Source organism: Aethalodelphis obliquidens, unplaced genomic scaffold (assembly GCF_003676395.1).
Source record: "Aethalodelphis obliquidens isolate GAN/ISIS:26980383/991018 unplaced genomic scaffold, ASM367639v1 scaffold9, whole genome shotgun sequence".
Taxonomy (NCBI): Eukaryota; Metazoa; Chordata; class Mammalia; order Artiodactyla; family Delphinidae; genus Aethalodelphis; species Aethalodelphis obliquidens.
The window spans coordinates 38973956-38993023 of NW_020837953.1; the positions used below are offsets into that span (position 1 = coordinate 38973956).

The 19068-nt window shown below is 52.0% G+C and overlaps 1 protein-coding gene across 1 annotated transcript in view; it reads right to left on the minus strand.

Annotated features, from left to right (window-relative positions):
* Positions 1-954: 954 nt before the first annotated feature.
* Positions 955-19068, minus strand: part of IGSF21 (immunoglobin superfamily member 21) — a 160190-nt gene continuing 142076 nt past the window's right edge. The window contains exons 5-10 of the mRNA XM_027108292.1: positions 15244-15359; positions 12183-12657; positions 2989-3074; positions 2385-2577; positions 1928-1966; positions 955-1233 (exon numbers count right to left, since the gene is read on the minus strand). Of these exons, the coding sequence (XP_026964093.1) occupies positions 1160-1233; positions 1928-1966; positions 2385-2577; positions 2989-3074; positions 12183-12657; positions 15244-15359 (983 nt within the window). The 3' untranslated portion in view covers positions 955-1159. The remainder of the gene's footprint in view (positions 1234-1927; positions 1967-2384; positions 2578-2988; positions 3075-12182; positions 12658-15243; positions 15360-19068) is intronic.

The window sequence follows — 19068 nt, forward strand, 5'->3', positions numbered from 1 at the left end:
CATTCTGATCCTGCAGCCCTCTCTTTCCCTGCCCTGCAGATCGTAGAGGCCACATATTCCAGTTGGTTTAGCTGCAGGATAGAAGAGGATTACCCAACCTGCCTTGGGCTTTTCATGGGCCCCAAATAAGTTTTTATTGTGTTAATCCCGTAAAACTCTGGGGTTAATGTGTTACTGCAGCCTAGCTTCTCCTATCCAGATCAACACAGTCTTCCAGGGCTCTCCTTGGTGACCCTCAGGTTTTGGCCACACCTCAGAGATGCCAACCCCATCCATCTCCAGACATTCTCAGCCCTTCCCTCCAATAGCTGAATGGCATGGGGTATCTTCTAGTAGTTGAACAGGAAATTCTGGAACCTCTACCATTGACTTATATGTGACCTTGATTGACGTTGGCCTTGGCCATGTGACTTGCTTTGGCTAAACGAGTGTTCAAGGACATGATAGGCCGATGCCTTAACTGCGCTTCCATGGTTTGAGTTTTTTTTCTTTAGCTAGGATGATCTACCATAAGAGGATCAACTGTCAGACAGCCACAGCCCCTTTAGCCTAGGCCCCAGAAAAAACAACCATGGATGAGACCTGTGCCCAACCCATCTGCTGGAATTCAGCCCAGATAACCTGTTGCCTGAAGCAGAGCTGCCCAAGTGAGTCCAGACTATATCAGCTGAACCACTTTGTCCTAAACGTAAACACAATCATAAATACTTGTTGTTGCCTGCCACTGTGATTTGGGTCCCTTTGTTATGCAGCATTATTGTGGCAAGAGCTGACTATTACACTTGGCCCTGAGGGAACTTGAATTTCCTGAGTAGAGTCTCTGGCAACTTCCCACAACTGGATTTGTGTGAAACAAGGAGCTGCCCCTCCACCCCTCCTCCAGGGAAGAGCATGCCCTCCATGTCCTTCATCATCCCCCTCAGTGCCCGTCCCGAGGTTGCATGTCCGGAGGTGCCCAGTTGCTGCTATAGACCAGGAAGAATACAGAGCCATAGACTGAGGTGGGGAAAAATGTTCTGTTTTAATTAAACTGACCAAAGAAGCCAAGACATGGACAGAAAGAGACTAAGAACAAGACTGGAAGTAGTTTAGAAAAGAAATGAAAACCAATTGCAGAGATGTCAGTGCCAGATGGAATGGAGGGAGCAGGGCTGAGCCTTCACGTCAGCTCCAGGACCACTGTCAGGGCGAGCACCAAGGTGAGCCGGATGCCAGCAGGGCCAGACGTGGAACCTGTGCAGGGAGCAGCGTCAGGGCCTGTGACCCACCCGCTTTGCTTTCTGGGGGGCACAGGTGTGTGGAGCCTGGGGACCGCAGAGCTTTGAAGGGCCCCAGCCAAGAGTCTGGACTTCAGTGTTAGGATGGGCTGGGTTCAAGTCCTAGCTCTGCTATCTGTCCCACCTGGTTGTGCGTGACCTCTTCCCTGTCCCAGGCCTGCTGGGTGGAGGTCAGGCTCCCCGGTGGCCGTCAGGACACTGCAGTGGGGACTAGGCGTGGGGGCCTCCATCATGAACTGTGAGATTGGTTCACTGTGGGAAAGGGAGGGCTGGCAGGCCTGGGGGGAGTGTCTGTGTCCCATGGGGTGGTGCCCAGCTCGGGGGCAGCTGAGGGAGGGCAGTATAAAGGGCCCCACCATCCTATGAAGTGGTCAAGGGCCCCGGATCACAACCCCACGGTCAGCGCTAGACACATCTTCTTGGGACCACGGCAGCCGAGCTCTCTGAGAGAGACTTTGTCCCTCGAGCTCCCTGCCAGCTGCTTAGGGGTGCTTAATCGCTTTGGTGCCCACTCCTGACCTGTGACCCAGACTCTGCCCAACTAGAGGTCAATTATGTGCCTACGGCACGAGGGAGGGGCAAGGTCATACAAAGGGGCCGTTTGGGGGACCAGAGCTTTTAAGCTAGAAGCTCTGAGAGTGGAGACTTACCATTGGAGTCCTCCGTTCCTTTTGGGATATTTGGGTTTTCTGTTGGGAAGAACAGAAAGAGAACTAGAGCGTGGATGGCATTTGGAACTTGGCGAAGGAAGCCCCTCATCCAGCACCCGCTGTGTGGTGCCATGTGCACCCTCTCAGGGCAGCCACACGGCCTCTGCGGGCTGGGCGGTATCAGCCCCATTCTACAGATGGAAAAACTGAGGGAGGGGAAACAGTTTGCCCAGCGTTGCCCAGCTGCTAAGTGGTGGGTCTGGGATTTGAACTCAGGGTTCTCTAGCTCCAAAGCTGTTATGGTTTTAACCACTGAACTGTAGTGCTTCCCTGTGGGGCACCCTCTTAGGGCAAATTTATGGGACTTGGGCCCCTACTGCTCCCTCCTCCTTGGGAAAGCTCCAACCAGGGGCCTCCCTGGGTAGCCCTCCCGATCCGCTAGTTGGGCGCAGCGTACCAAACACGATGAGCCGGGTGTGTGTGTCGGTGGAGCCCAGAGGGTTCTGGGCCGTGCAGCGGTACATGGAGCCGTTGAGCTCAGCGGGAACCCGCTCCAGCACCAGCTCCTTCCCGTCAAACTCAGCGCTGCCGTCCAGGAGGCGGCTCCCAACCCGCGTCCATGTGAACATGGGCTCTGGGAAGACTTCGTTCTGTTGGCCAGAGCAGGAGAGAGTCGGGTCACAGGAGGAACCATTCTGCCGGAGCAGGAAGGGGCCAGAGGCATGGCCTGGCCAGGGTGGGTATTAACACATCTTCATCGGATGGGTTGGGACTGGCTGCCCAGACCCCAGGAAGGAAAGGACTCTAGGGCTGGAAGGAATGTCAAGATCCATGTGCCATGTCTGCTCTAAGTTGCAGGTGGGCGAGCACATCCATGCGTGCACCCCATGCCATTCCTCGTGGAAGCCAATTCTGCCGTGACACAGATTAGGAGACTCGGACCAGCTGGCCGTGCTGGAGGTCAAGGGGAGGGTCTCAGAGCATGCCGCCAGGAATGCTCGTGCCCCGTTGGTGCCTGATGACCGCCCGCCACCCTTGCAGATGTTCAGAGAGAGGCTGACCTGAAATCCATGGACCAGAATCCTCACTGTGTCCCCGACCCGGGCTCTGCTGGGCGTCATCATGATTTGGGGTCCTTTGGGGGCAACTACAGGGAGAGGAAGGCCAGGTCAGAGAGGTGTGTGTGTGTGCGGGGAGAGGAGACTAAGCAAAGAAAAGAGGTGCTGGCGGAACGGAAGAGAAAGTTCCCATCCGGATCATTCATTCACGCCTGCATTCATTCATACACGTTCATGCCTGCATTCATTCATACACGTTTCCCGAGCCCTCGCTGGGACCTGGGGATTTAACGGCGTACAGAGCACAGTCCCTGTCCTCGTGGGGTTCACTCTCAGTGGGGTCAAAAGACGAGCACAAACTGGTGTAACAAGGGGTCAGATCGGAGAAGCCCAGGGCACAGTGGAGTCAGGGACACCCAAGGGGGGTGCCACCTGGGAGACGACTCAGCTGCTATAACAGGGAGAACCCTGCTCCAGCGCCCAGCCCTGCTCAGAACACCCACACTCCCACCTACACCAAACCCTTGTGAGATGCGCTCCTGCCTTTATCATCCCCATTGTATAGCTGAGTTAACTGAGGCTCAGAGAGGGGAAGTAACTTGTCAAAGTTCACACAGTGAAGAACTGGGATGAAATTTCTGGTCTCATTACCCCTGCTCCAGAGAGCCTTCTACCAGGTTAATATGCCCCGTGGGGTTTTTCTGGAATCTCTGGGTTGGAGGTGAGTGGAAGGTGGCAAAATGTGGGGGTAACCATCTCCCTCCCTGGGCCTGGCCTGTGCCCTTCCGGCCTCTCTTCCTCACCTGCTTGTATCACTTCTTTCACTTCTTTTAAGTGGCTTAACTTCTCTGAACTTGGGAGACAAGATGCCCAAGGGTGCTGCTCTCCTATGAACCAGAGCACATCGGGGATGGAAGAGCCACTGGGATCACTGAGTCCAATCTCTCAGGTTTCAGATTGGGAAACAGGCCCAGGGGTAACGAAGAGGCTTATCCAAGGTCACCCAAAGAGCCAGTTTCTCTTGTCCCATGACGTTTGCACCAGGCTTCTTTCTGCCAGGTCCATTCATCACTCATTCATTCATTTAACAAGTAATCATTGAGCCAACTGTGTGGCAGGCTTTGGGGCAGGGCTGGGGACGCAGTGGTGATGGAGACGCGTGCCTGCCGACACAGAGCTTACACTTTAGTTGGGGAGACATTTGACACACAAATAAGTACGTGAATAAGAAACTACTGGAGAGCCATGGCACTGTGTGGAGAATTGGACAAGTGGGGAGTGATGGTCTGAGTGTCTCTTTCAACGAGCTGACATTTCAGCTGAGATGAAGCTCCTGAAAAGGGTTCCAGGTGGAGGAAACAGCCAGGACATGGCGCTGAGGTGGAAGGTCAGGGGTGATGGGGGTGGGGATTGGGCCAGACCCCATAGAGCTCCCTGGGCCAGGGGGAAGCGATAGGGTTTTGATCAGAGTGCCATGCTCTGTGCCACTCTCCTTGGACATCTTCCAGGGGTGGCAGCAGGAGAAAAGCTTTTTCCCCAGGCCCTGGGGCTGGCCTGGGTTCTCCTCATCTGTTCCACCTGCTACCCGAGCCTCTCCTTCCCACTCAGAGCTGTCAGAGCAGAAATCAGAGCAGCTGGCAGATGTGGGTGATTTCCTAGGCACTGCCAACCAATTTCATTCATGAGACCAAAGGACTATTAATTAAACCACGAGCAAGACACCTGAAGGGCCGTGTGGGGCGGAGGGAGGCATCAGCGGGAAAGCCAGGCCTGTGAGGGGGAGGGAATGGCAGGGAAGGTGCAGGCAGCTTCCGCTGCTGCGTCCACCCATGTAAGAAAGGAGTCTAGTCTGTGTGCCCCTGGACCAGTCACTTCCCCTGGCTTTCCCCAAACACAGGGTGGGAACAGCCAAGGCAACCCTTGTCCCCCCACCACACTGGGTTGTTAGGAATATCGGGAGACGGTGGGTTTAAGGGCTAACATTTGTCCAGAGCGTCCTAAGTGCCTTGCGCTCTGTGACGTGCTTTATGCACGACCTCATTTACACTTCCAACCTCTCGAGATTGTCCCCATAAGGCAATGAAGGCTTGGGGAAGTCAAGTAACTTTCTCGTCTTTTTAATGAACATTCAAGTGCTGTCAAGGTCCCCTTGCAGGTGAGAAGCGCTGCATAGGCTGGTCTGGCCCTGCGTCATTCAGTCTCCTCTTCTCGTCCTGCCGGGATGGCACTGTCCTGCTGCAGCCAGCAGGGGGTGTGGAAGGGCATCCCTGTCCCGGAGAAGCGTAAGCAGGAGAACCAGGGCGGACAACCTCGTCTCCTGGGTCAGATTCCTAACTGCCTCGGTTCCAAAAGACCCCACCCACCCACTTCGGGCCGCGCCTGGGCCTCCTGGCCCCAAGGGGAGGGAACTCACATTTATCAGGTGCCTGACATGTGCTAGACGTCATTCTAGGACCGTCTCACCCATCTTGGTGTTTACGAGGCAGGTTGCCATGAAACCCATTTTGCAGGCCGTAAAACTGGCTCCCAGGAGGGCAGTGGCTTGCCCGAGGTCACACAGCAAAGAAGTGGCAGGGGCGGGACCTGAAGTTGCACAGGTCTTTAGAGCGAAGCTTGGAACCCAGGAGTGGAGGAGGGGGAAAGCTGGATGCCTTCTTCCACGTGGGCAGCCAGATCCCTCCCCCGCTGCCCTGAGCTGCCAGGTCCAGAGACTCCTGTGTGGAGCTGACCCCGAGAGGCAGAGGGTGGGTAGGCAAGGGGTCTGCTTTGCGCTCACTCTTCCAAGCTCGATCCTGGCAGCTGCCGACTGGCAAGAGCCTTGGTGGCAGGTGGCCCCTCTGACTCCTGCCCTCACTGCTGCATCCAGATGCTTCTGGAAGCCGGGCCAGCTGATGTCACCCACACGCTTCCACCACATGCTGACACCCACTAGCAGCTCCCGGTGGTCAAGTCCTGGCCCCTCTCTCCTGCCCCTAGAACACATCACTGAAGGTACCTGAAGGAAGGTTCTCAGCCCCCGGGACTTCCCTCCCCTCAACCCCTGGACATATGGAAAGAGTGGGAGTCAGGAGACCCAGGATTGAGGCCTGTCTTCTACTCTCCAGTTACGTGACTTGGATGAGTCAATCCAACTTGTTGGGCCTCAATTTTCTCACCTGTAAATGGGGAGAATAGACTGCTATCCTACTATTTGGGGAGTTGCTCTGAAAATGACAATGGGGGAGAGATATGAGATGGAAATGTGAAGTGGTGTGCATCTGTTCAGGGGCGTACAAAAAATCCTGATTATATAACTGCTCTCTTTACTCTCCTTAGCATTTTGCTGCAAGGAGAGCCTTGTGAAATCTCACGGAAAGCTCCTCTAGGCGCCCCACCACAGGAATTCTAGGTGTTCACTAAGACAACCACTCACCCACTTATTCACCCATCCACACATCCATGCGTCCATTCGTTCATCCAACCAAGCATTCATTCTATCCATCCATCCATCACTCTCTCATATTATTCATCCCTCCATCATATCATTCATCCATCCATCCAAGCATTTGTTCTATGCATTCATCTATCATTCCATCATATTATTCATCCCTCCACCATAATACCCATCCATCCATTTTCCATCCATATACCTACCCATAAACCTACTAATCCACTCACACACCCATTCATTCATCTACTCGAACCATCTAGTTCTTTATGCCTAATCTGTGTCGATCACTATGCAGGGCAATGTTGGGGATACAATAATGAGTAACAACAGTAGCTTATATATACTGAGTACTTACTCTGTCACTATGCTAAGCACTTTGTATGCACGCCTTGTTTAATCTTCACAACAACCCAGAAAAGTATTAAGTAATTGATTATTAGGGAAGTGTTTATTAAGTCATATGTTACAGATTGTGCTGAGCCCTGTACCATGTGAACAAGGCAGGTAAAGACCCTGCCCACGTGCAATTTAAATTCTAGTGGAAGATCCAGGCAATAAGAAAGTATATCATATACTTGCACGTGGAGATAAAAGCAATGCCAGAAAGCAAAGCGAAGTAAGGAATTGATGGGGCTGGAGGAGGAGGCTGAAATAGGGTGTTCAGGGAAGGAGCCTCTGAGCAGAAGATTTGAGCAGAGATCTGATGAAGGAGGGATTGAGGATACCTGGGGTAAGATTAATCTAGGCGGAAAGGAAGGACAGTGCCAAGTCACAGAGGTGGGTCTGAGCTGGGCATGTTCAAGGAAGAGTAAGGAGAACCCTGTGGCTGGAGCAGATGTAACAGAGACGAGTGTGAGAGATGAGCACCGTGGGAATGTAATTTTAGATGTGATGGCGGTCTAGAGGATTATTTTGTTTTGTTCTGACTTTCATATATTTTTAAATGGTGAGGAAACTCACATAAGGGAAAGGCACTGTTCTTAAGAACACAATTTGACAAATCTTCATAAATGTGAACATCTGTGTCACCACTATCCCAGCCAAACTCGAGAACATTCCCATCCCTCCAAAGGTCCCCTGATGCCTCCTTCCAGTCAATTTCCACCCTCCATAGGTAAACACTGTTCCACTTTCTATCCTCAGAGGTGCGCTCCATGTTCTAGGAGTTCATATAAATGGAATCGTGCAGTCTGTACTCTTCTGCCTGACGACTCTCACTCAGCACAATGTCTCTGAACTCCATGGTGTATTAGGAGTTCATTCAACTGTATTGATGAGAAGTGGTTCATTATATGAATATATCACAGATTTGTTCATCCATTTTCCTAGTTACGGACATTTGGGTTTTTTACAGTTGTTGTTGTTGTTGTTATGCGTAAAGTTGCTGTGAGCATTCAGGTCTTTGTGGACGTATGTTTTCATTTCTCTTGGGTAGATACTTAGGAGTGAAATTGCTGGGTCATAGAGTAGGGAGGGGTATTTTTATCTTTGTAAGAAACTACTAGTTTTCCAAAGCAGTAGTACTGTTTTATACTCCCAGCCCTGTATGAGGGTTCTTATTGTTCTACGACCTTGCCAACATTTGGTGTTGTCCGTCTTTCCCATGTTAGGCATTTTCGTAGTTGTGAAATGGTATCTCACTGAGGTTTTAGTCTTCATTTCCCTAATGATGTATATCTTTTTATATGCTGATTAGCCACTTGTATATCTTCTCTTTAAAATCTGAGTTATCATTATTGATCTGCAGTAGTTCCTTATATATTTTGGATACAAATCCCTCATCATATCTCTGTACTGAGAGTATTTGCTCTCAGTTTGTAGATTGCTTTTCCATTTCGCCACATTTCACTTTCTTAAAAGTATCTTCTTAGGAGCAGAAGATTTGGATTTTGATTAAGTCCAATTCACCAATTTTCAAATTTGCATTTAGTGCTTTTTGTGACTCTTTAAGAAATCCTTGCCTACCTCAATGTCACAAAGATATATTCCTGTGTTTTGCCCTAGAAGTTTTATGATGCTGGGTTTTACATTGAGGTCTGGGATTCATCTCAGGTTAATTCTTGTGTGTGTGTGTGTGTGTGTGTGTGTGTGGTAGAGGTCAGGTTCATTTCCTCCTTAAGTGTGTCCAGTAGTTCCCGGGCCATGTATTAAGAAGCATTCTCTTTTCCCATCGAACAGCCTAGGGACCTTTATCAAAAATCAACTGACTATATGTGGGTCTATTTCTGGGCTCTTTTTTTGTTCTATCAATCTGTCTACCATTGGAGGGTTTTCGGTGGGTGTGTATGTGGATTTATATTTTAGATCAATCAGAGTGGAGAACAGAAATGCACATAAGTGGAAGCAGAAAGGCCAGTTTGGGGGCTACTGTAATAATCCAGTGTGAACTGCCGGTGCTTAGATGGGGTGGTCGGAGAGGAAACCATGAGACAGGGTAGATGTGGGATATATTCTGAGGTTGAGCTGCCAGGGCTTAAGGATGGCTTGGCTGTTGGGTAGGAGAGAAGAGGGGGAAAGTGGGTGACTCCAAGGGTTCTGGCTTGATCAATGGGAAGAATGTAGTTGCTATCTACTGAGATGGGCTCTAGGACCACCAGGCGTCTGTCTTCTTAGGGGCAGTGGCATCTGAGCTGGGGAGGGCATCCCTGGCCGCGGGAACAGAAGAAGCAAAGGGTCATCACAGAGAGGCATGCCTCAACCCTTGCTGGCCTAACTTTTAAAGTCCTGACCAGATGACTGGATTCTGTGCTCCGGGGTCATCTCATGCAGCCCTCTGTCTCACCCCCATGGCCAGAGTACAGGGTGCCTTGATTGTGTGAAGGGTAAGCACTCACTCAGGACCCCTCTGGTTCACACCACTCTCCACCGGCTACACCCACTGGCTCCATGGGTCCTCACCACAGCCCCACCGGATGGGCAGTAGAGCTCAGTGGTTAGGAGCATGGGCTCTGGGGTCAGACCTGGCTGGGTGACCTGAGGAGAGTTGCTCTAAGCTTGGGTTCCCTTACTTATAAAATGGGGATAATGATGGCGTCTCTCCGCTGCCTGATAGGGTCACTGCAAGGAGATCTTGGAGAAAAGCATCTTGCATACAGCCTGGCTGCCATCACATGCGCCAAACATTTATGAGGTTACTATTATTCCCCCACTCAGCAGGTCAGAGAACAAGGCTCAGAGACCTAAGAGGCTTGAGACCTCACCAACTGACAGCAGCTGCGGTAAGACGGGAAGCCAGCCTGGGGGTCTCTTCACTCACCCACCCAATTTGGCCCCTTCGCCTGGGTGGCCCTGCTGTGTCCCCCAGTTCCCCGTGGGCACACACATATCTGTCATGCCCACTGCCTGTGAGTGGGCCTTTCTCTTGCTCTGATGATGGAGGTTGGGGGTGCACACCAGGTGGCTCCGGTCAAGGGAACCATCTGGAATCTGGGACAGGGCAGGCAAGTGCTTTACTATGGCTTGGGATAGGGGGTGGGAAGGGGGTGGAACAAGCCAGTGGCAGCACCCCGTCCATCACTGGGAGATGTGAACTGCAAGCTCACCTTTCCAGCTGCTCGGAAGTCCTTGTCTGGTCTCGTCTTTCTCATTCTCTTTGGGGGTGGGACAGGGAAGCCCTCCCGTGGGAAGTCAAGCCTTGGGCAAGAGAGGCTGGGGGCGGCTTTCATGGGCAAGGCATCCCGTTGAAGGGTCGAGGCTGCTCTGCCTCCCAGCCTGGAAGCAGACTGTATCTTGGGGACAGGGAGGTTCAAATGCAAGAAGGAACTCTGGGAAGAATGGAGGGTTCAGAGAAACTGGGGGCGGGAGTTCTGGCAAGGTGGGAAGGCTGAGAGAGGGATCTGGACAGGCTCTGCGTGGGGATAATCCCAGTGCCTGGCACAGGGCCTGGCCGTAAGGGGTGCTTGTGAAGTTTCTATGGCATGATGAGCAAATGGTACTCAGGGGGCAGGCACCATGACAACAGATGCCCTGAGGCAGCACAGTGAGTGGAGGCTAAGGGCAAGACACTGGGGCCACACTGCCTGCCTTTGAACCCTCCCCCACTTACCTTGCGCAACTTACTTAACCTCCCTGCACCTCAGTTGCCTCGTCTGTGATAGAGGATACTAATAACGCTGACCTCATTGAGTGACCATGAGGATTACCAATTGGGTAACTGGGTTACTAATTGTGTTCATATGAGAAAAGCAACGGTCCATGGTATATAGTAGGTGTTCAGTAAATGTTAGCCCTTATTATTATTTTCTGTGTGGGCAAGTGGCCTGTGGGAATCAAAGGGCCATTTTAATCAGACTTCAGACAACTAACCCCATAGCCAGCAAGGGTGCCCAGTCCTGGGGCTGGTAAGTTCAGTGGTTGGCATAGGGGAATTGGAGAAGGCACCAACAGACCCGGCTGGAAATCCCAGCTCTGCTACTTACAAGTTGGTGACTCAGAGAAAGGGACCCCACCAAACTGAGCCTCAGTTTTGCTCACCTGTAAAATGGGACTGCGTGGTAAACTGCTTGTGAGGAGTGAATGAGAGAATCCTTGCATATGTTCCTGGCACAGAGTAGGTGTTATATGTACATGAAATCCTTTTCTTGGTGTTTGGTGCAGGGTTTTCTGGTGGACTCGCTAAAAACAGAGACGGCCTTTGGACCCCCAGGCACAGGCTGGGGTCTCAACCCTCGTCAGTCATTGCTATCTGTCCTCAGTCATGAGGGGCCTCGGTTAGGGGCTGTAGATGTTTCCATGCAGCTCTTCACCACTGCAGGAGAGGCAGGGGACAAGCCCTGGCATCTTGGGCTCTGGGTTCAGCTGCTGGGTACCGAAAACCAAGGTCCAGAGGGTTGTGGGCAAAGAGGGCCAGTACTGGGTCAGTGTGCCCAGCTCCCTGCCCCACCCCACCCCAGTCAATACAAATCCTGGCTCTGAGAGCCTCATATTTCTAGTAGAGAAGGTTCCACATGTCCCGTCTCCCTGCCTTTACTCAGCTGGGAGGAGATGTACAAGGGGAAACAAGGATCTGCTCTGGGGACATACAGACTTGGTGCTCTGTGGGAAGAGGAAGCAGGCCCCAGATGGGGATTGAATTCTCAGGCTGAGCTATCCCTGGGTATCCAGTTTCCTGGTTGCGCCCACGTCCCACATCCCTGCAGATGACAGGGTTTCCATTGTACTTAAAAGTGTAAGCGAGAGCAGTATCCTCCCACGTCCTATACGTTCCCTACCCCAAGCTGGCAAAACTACCTTCAGTATTCCTGACCCTAATCCGACAAGCTTCCGACCTGCCACACTCATGATCCTTACCTAGTAACTGTCCCTGCACTCAAGGGTCTCTTATTTCAATCGAGAAAACCCCTTTGTCACCTCCTATGTTCCCATCCTTCCCTGGATGTTTCCTGACCTGACTCAGCAACTCTCCCTTATGAGTCCCAACTCCTGTGTCTTCTTCACTCACCCAGCAAACTTCCCTGGGAGTGTCCTGTTCCATCTTCAATCTTGAAAACCTCCCATGTTTCTAACACTGATCTAGCAAAACTTCTGTGACTTCCATATCCTTGATCCTGCTGGACCAAACTCCCCAGACCTCCCTGTAATTTCCTATGTCCTCCAACACAGCTCAGCAAACCTCCCAAATAGCCTGCCTCTGACCTCCGTGCCTAACCCCGACCCCGGCTCGCTCCAACTTCCCATCTCCGTGGTGGCCGGCAGCCCGCCCTCTTCCAAGGCTCCCCACCGCCCATCTCTGCAGGGGCCCTGCAGAGTGGCTTCCGTCGAGCCTCACCCAGCGTGACCTCTGCCTGCATGGGCATCGACAGTGCCGGGTGCGTGACCTCACAGCTGAAGAGGGCTTCGTTGTCGATCTGCGGGTTGAGCGTCCAGGTGAGCAGGGCGCGCACCTCCACGGTGCCGTCACTGCCCGGCGTACGGCTGTGGCTCAGGAAGTAGACGGGCTCGGAGCTATGGACCCAGCGGGGGAACTCGCGGCTCACCACCGTCTCGGGGATGTTCTCGGTGGTCGCCGGGTCATTGATAAAGGGATCCGGGGTCAGGCTGCGGGAGGGGCGCTCTGTGTAGGAATGCCCGCCCCGGCTCTCAGCGTCCAGCAGGGACAGTGACCTCTGCATCTTGGTGTCGTCCAGGTCACGGTGCAGCAGGCCGCGGAAGGGCCTGCTGTCCTGGAGGGGGCCGGAGCTAGCAGCCGGCGGCTCTGACAGGGGCACTGCGTCGATGGGCTCCCCATCTCGTTTGAAATAAACCTGAAATTGCAAGGAGGGTGTGGGAAAAGATTTTGCCCCAATGACATGGACCTCCCAGTGGGCTCTCAGAGGAACTGGCCACAGGAGTCCAATCCTTCAGGAGCCTCCTCCTCCTAGTAGCCTTCCAGATGGACCGCTCTCTCCCTCCAGCACCCCAAGCGCTCTGAGTCAGCTCGGTTCAATGGGGACACGCAGGCTCTGGCGGCAGAGGCTGAGCTGGTGAGCCTCTTTGAGTCTCAGTTTCCTTACTGAGAACACCTACTTCATGAAGGGAATGAGAACACTTACTTCATGAGGCCGTTGGACGCTTAGAAACAGTGCGTGGAAAAAGCACCCTGGACACGGCCCTGGCAGCCCCCCTGGGCTCCAAGGGTGTGGTCCGTGCCCACCTGGGGAGAGCAGGTGGGTGAGAGTGAAGGTGGAAGAGCGCCAGAGATTAAGTGAGATGTCAGAAGGAGAAGGAAAGGATCTGTGTGTGTGTGCGCACATCCTGGAGGTTTTGGAGAGGAAGACAGGAAACAGGTGTGCGTGTGGGAAGGCGCTAGGTGCGGAATGAGGCAATAGGCCGCATATTCTCACTTCCTCCGCCAACAGGGAATTGGAGTTTTGAGAGGCGGCATTTCATTTAATTTGCTGCCTTTTTATTTTGGTACATATGCCAGGGGCCTGTGGGGATTGGGTGTATTTTTTTTAAATAAATCGATGGGAGACAGGGTGAGAGGAGGACAGGAAGCAGCTCTGGGGACGCTGGTGCCAGTGGGGAAAGGGAGCCGGAGGATGCGGAGGAGGACCAGGTGGGGGGGGCGAATGAAACGTGGGGTGCGCAGAGTCTGTCAGAGTTTACAGCTCCGACGAAGAATCTCTTATGCACATAATAGCCTGCTTTGGGGTTTTTCTTTCTTTCTTTCTTTCTTTTTTGAAAAGTGCTTCAAAAGCAGGTTTGTAATTTATGTCAAAGAATTCTTTCAAGTTTTGATATCGCAGGCAAACGTAAGGTGCCTAGAATGTGGGGAGATGAGGACCTTTCAGATATATATATATATTTTTACATATATATATTTGAATATTGTACTGCTGTGTCTTAAATGGCAGGAGATGGCCAGCTCGGGGAGGAGGGGGTCTTCCTGCAGCCCCAGGGCGGTGAGGAGACTTTCTCTGTGCCCTGCAGAAAAGGAGTTTTTCTTTGGAGAAAAAGACGAGCTTGTCTCATTTTCGAGAGGGCAGACGTCTTTATGGGCTCCAAAGGGAAATCTTGGGACCACGCTCTTCTCTCGCCAGTTGCTGGCTCTGAAGCTGCTTTTTCCTCTGTGTCCTCAGGACTGTAAGGTGCAGGTGGAGGGAGATGGGCTTCATCAAAGGCTCGTCTCTGCACCCCCGCCTACTGCCCCCTGTGCCTCTGAGCACCTGCTTACTGCCCTGTCTTGGTTCTCTCCACTCCTGTCCTGTCCTGGACAGCTGGTCCTGGGGTGGGGCTGGCCCGGTCCCAAGGTCACCCCACTGGATCCTGCCTGTGAGACAGTCAAGGGTCTGGAAGGAGGAGAGCCCCTGCCTCCCCACCTTGAACTCTAATCCCCCTGCCCAAGGCTCCAGCCCCACCCCTAGTGATGTGTGAAACTCACAAGGTCAAGACTCAAAGTATCATATAAGGTTAAACTTGGCCTTGGGAGCAGTAGCCCGTAGGTTCTCAATATGGTTCAGGGAACTCTCAGGGTTCCACAGAGGTGCCTCAGGGACCCATTAGGGCAACTTGCCCTTCCTTCACTTTTAAATGTTTTCAACATGGGGCTTCCGTGTATTTGAATCAGACCAAACAGGTCCTGATGCTTCTAAAAATGCTGAAAAACAATAATGTTGCCCACACCCTAAACCTCCTCAAAGAACCTGAGGAGCAGAGGGCAGGTCTCCTTGCTCAGGGTCATTTGGTGCATGTGACGTTAGGGGCTAGAAGACAGCCCCCCACATGCTCTCCCATCTTAGCCCCTCCCCCCACCCCGCCCCTTAGAGCGGCCATGACAGTAACTCGTGAGCTGCACTGACAGGCCTCAAAGCGCTTAGGGCGGGGCTAATAAGGAGTTGGCCCAAACAGGGATTTCCCCCTCCTCCCCGCTTCCCACCTCCCCCTTTTCCTCCCTCCTTCCTACCCTCCCCAGTGGACTTGGAGCTAGAGGACATGACCTTGAGTCCCAGCTCTGTTAAGAACACAGTGGCTGACTCTCTCTACATCCCTTGCCTTCTCCGGGCCTCATCTGTCTCCATCCTGTTCAATAACTGGGATAGGGGTGTGCTTGAGGCTGGGCTCCCCTGAAGACCACCCTCACTGTGCAGTTCAAGGATTTCAGGGTCCAGGAGAAGCGGGAGTTCTCAGCACCAGGGGGCTGGGAGCAACAGAGGCATATGGGCGCCTGGGTAGGTCAGATGAGTGGACAGGGTCAAACCAAGGCAGACGGGGCAGAGTTAATTTATGCAAGCTGTGGCCTCTATCCTTCATTCTGCAGAGTGAGCACTGTGGTGACAGGGGCAGCTGGACGGGCCACGAAGGAGGGGGGCCCGGCAGGGACGAGGAGGGATGACTCCAGAGGTACTCACCGTGGGCGCCGGTTTCCCTCCCGACACGATGCAGACCAGCGTGAAGTTCTGGGCTTGGTAGCGGCTGAAGGGGGCTGGTGTATCAGCGGCCACCACCTCAATGGAGGTGGGAGGAGCTACTCAAAAGAGAAGCACAGGAAGACCAACGCTTAACTGGAAGGTTCGGGAAGAGTTCACTGATTACCTAGGATGGGCCAGGTCCCACACTGTGCATTGGGGTGGGGGACAAATATTGCACAATTCCAGGGGGTGCCACTGGCAGCAACGACAGTGAGAAGGATGTCCCTACTGGGCATACAGACAAGGCCCTGCCTCACAGGGCTTACAGCCTGGTGGGGAAGACAGCCATGAATCAAGTGATCACATGGTCAACTGTGCTAAGTGCATCAGATACCAGGAGGTATAACAGGATGTAAAGGGACCCGCGCAAGCCTGAGGAAGCGACGCCGTGCTGTGCCTGAGGACGCAAGAGTAGGCAGAGGACAAGTGTGGCAGGTGGAGGGAACAGCATGTGCAAAGGCCTCGTGACAGTTGGCTCAGGGCAGGGGGGATGGAAGGCAGGCTGTGTGGTGGGAGGGCAAGGAGGGGGGACGTGGTGCCTGCTGGGGCTGGGGAGATGTGCAGGGCACCGCTGGTGGGTCACCGCTTGCAGTGGTGTGCTGTGGCTGGTTCCTACCAGCTCCTGAGAGCCGATTGTGATGTTGCTGGGAATTTTGTGAACCAGTTCTTAAACTGCTGCTAGATCGAAACAGGCCACGGTGGGCATCTTTACGCCATGGAAATCAGCCACCACTGCAAATCAGGGCTTTCTTGTTTGTTTCTTCCGCCGTCCCCACCCCAGGCCCCCAGAGAGCAGGTTTGCCAGCCCACCGCTGGCTGTGAGTTTTTCTTCTTTGTCCTGAGAGCAGGAGGAAGAAGGCTTCAAGCAACAGCAGAGATATGATCTGAGCTGCATTTTGAAGAGACTGGAAACACAGAGCGCTGTTTAAGCCAGCGAGATGGGTCGCTTAGACCGTGGTGAGGGCAGAGCGGGAGAAGCAGATGACTTTGAGAGACATTTAGAGCCAAGAGTCTTCCCTCTTTCTTTTTATTTTCCCCCCAAAGTTGGCTTATTTTGATTGGTCCCGCTTCCCACCAGCTTCCCTTTCTGCTCTCCTCACCGCCCACTACTGGCTGGTTTGCCAAAGCAGGTGTTCCCAGGCACCGTGGGTTATTGAGAGGTCAAATGTGGAGCCATTGGGCACTCCTGGGTCCAAGTCCCAGGGAGGTCACCGCCACCTCCATGTCCTTGGGCAAGTTACCAAAACTGTGAGCCTCAGTTTCCCGATTTGCTAAGTGGGATTAATCCTTGGCAGACACATTTGAAGGATGAACCAGCTAATCGATATGAAAGGGCTTAGCACGTGCTAGGAACTCACTAGTCTTATGATTCTTGAGATTATTTCCGCAACTTCCTTGTCATCAGCAGGACAGGAGCCAGAACCTTACAACTTTGCTTAGGAAAGGCTGTCAGTTCTGGCTTCTTGTAGCCTTAGGTCAAGTGCAGTGGGGGACACAGAGAAAATGAAGAGGGGTGGGCCTTTCCTTCCTGCAAGGGGTTTTCACTCCAGTTAAGTTTAATTAAATCTGACAAACATTTCCTGACACCTACTAGGTGCGGGCATGGTGCCAGGTGCTCACCACAGGCGCCCAGTGATGAAACGGATACAGCGCGTCGAGAAGCTCACAGTCTGGCGGGGGTGACAGACGCCTGGCAACTCTATTTTAAGGTCTAGTGAAACGAAGCCAGGTATGAACCATTCATTCGCTCAGGCAGCCGCCATGTGCTGTCGCAAGGGAAGCAGAACAAACGGGAAACAATGGGAGAACAATAGATGGAGAACTGTAATTACGTGTGAGGTGGTAGGAAACAGATGGGAAGTGGGGTAAGGAATTCCGAGAGGGGAAAAACACACCAGAACACTTCAATTATCCACAAGTCACAGTCTGCAATCTAAGTTTTCTAGGACTCACTGAAAGCCTGGATCCCACGGCAAGAACCAACAATGACCAACAGTTAGGAGCCAGGAGCTGTTCTAAGCCCTTCACGTGTGTTAATTCATTTAATCCTCACCATGCATCTACATGGGTTTATTTATTCCCATTTTACAGATGGGGAAACTTAAGAGGTGAAGTGGCTTTTGGGGTTCACAGAGTTTGGATTTGACCCCCAGCACCCTGGCTCCAGGGCTCAAATACCGACACTAAGCTGGAACACTGACATATCTTTGGAAAGAAGAAAGAAGTTCGTACCTATCAGCGCCTTTAGCCCCAAGTGCACATTTTAGCTGCTGGGAGTGCTCATTTACCTGACACGTCTCAACTCTCATGGGTACCTTTAATCCAGATCCTTGGAGGAACTCTTCCCGTGGGTGGCTCTACTTAACTCGGATGCCCCAAAGATCAAGGGACCATGCCAATTAGAGCTTAGAATAATTCTCTGTCACTGCTCATGGTGGCTTATGGGTAGGGGTAAGTGTACCCTCCAAGAATCCTAGGCAGCGGTCCCCAACCATTTTGGCAGCAGGGACCGGTTTTGTGGAAGCCAATTTTTCCTCGGACGGGGTAGGGGGATGGTTCAAGGGGTAATGCGAGCGATGGGGAGAAGCTGTAAATACAGATGAAGCTTCGCTCCCTTGCCCACCGCTCACCTCCTGCTGTGCGGCCCGGGTCTTAACAGCCAGTCCACGGCCTGGGGGTTGTGGACCCTTGTACTAGAGGCTCAGGGCTAGTCAGGGGCACCTTTAAAATCCCTCATTTCTTCTTTCTTACTTTCATTGAGCAAACAGGAATTAGACACCTAGAACCTTCCTTATAGGATTGCTTTGAGGAATAAATGAGATGATGCTTACAAGATGCCTAGCACATAGTAAGCCTGCAATACAGTTTAGCAATTTTAATTAATATTATTTATCTCACTATTATAAAAGAGATAGTATAGGATAATGGTGAAGAGTATGGGCTCTAAGTCACACTACCCAGGGTTTAAAGACCAAGCTGTGCCATTTGCCAGCTATGTGACCTTGGACAAGTTATTTAGCCACTCTGTGCCTCAGTTTCCTTATCTGCAAATTGGAATTATAGAGTACCTGGGAGGATTCAATAACAAAGTACCTGAAAGTGTTTTGAAAGTGCATGTCAGATGCATTTATCAGCCAGATTTATTAACGTTCTTTCTTTGAGGCTCCTTTTGCTACTTTCTGGGAAAATAAATCATCGTCTTTGCTTTTGGGACATTCATGGTTTAGTGAGGAGACCAGAAATGCTCTGGACCTGCACTGTCTAATACAGTAGCCGCCCATCCCTGTGGCTCTTAAGCATTTGAAATGTGGCTTTTTCAAGTTCATATGTGCTGTAAGTGTAAAATACACATTGAATCTGGAAGACAATTTTTTAAAAGCGTGTTAAGTATACCATGAATATTTTTATACTGGTTACTTACTGAAATAATACATGGGATACATTGGATTTAACAAATATATTATTCCAATTCATTTTAACTTTTTAAAGCCTTTTCTTAATGTGGTCTTTAGAAAACCTACAATTAAATATATAAATATATATTTCTATTGGAGAGGGCCAGCCTAGACCTTCCATTTTACAGGTAAGCAAACTGAGGTCAGAGAGCGGGAGACATTTGCCTACAGTCACACCGTCAGTCAGTGGCAGTGCCTGGACTGGCACCCCGGCCTTCCAAATCCTGACCAGGCTTCTTTGTACAGCACAAGTGCTCCCCCCAACACACACACACACACACACACACACACACACACACACACACACACA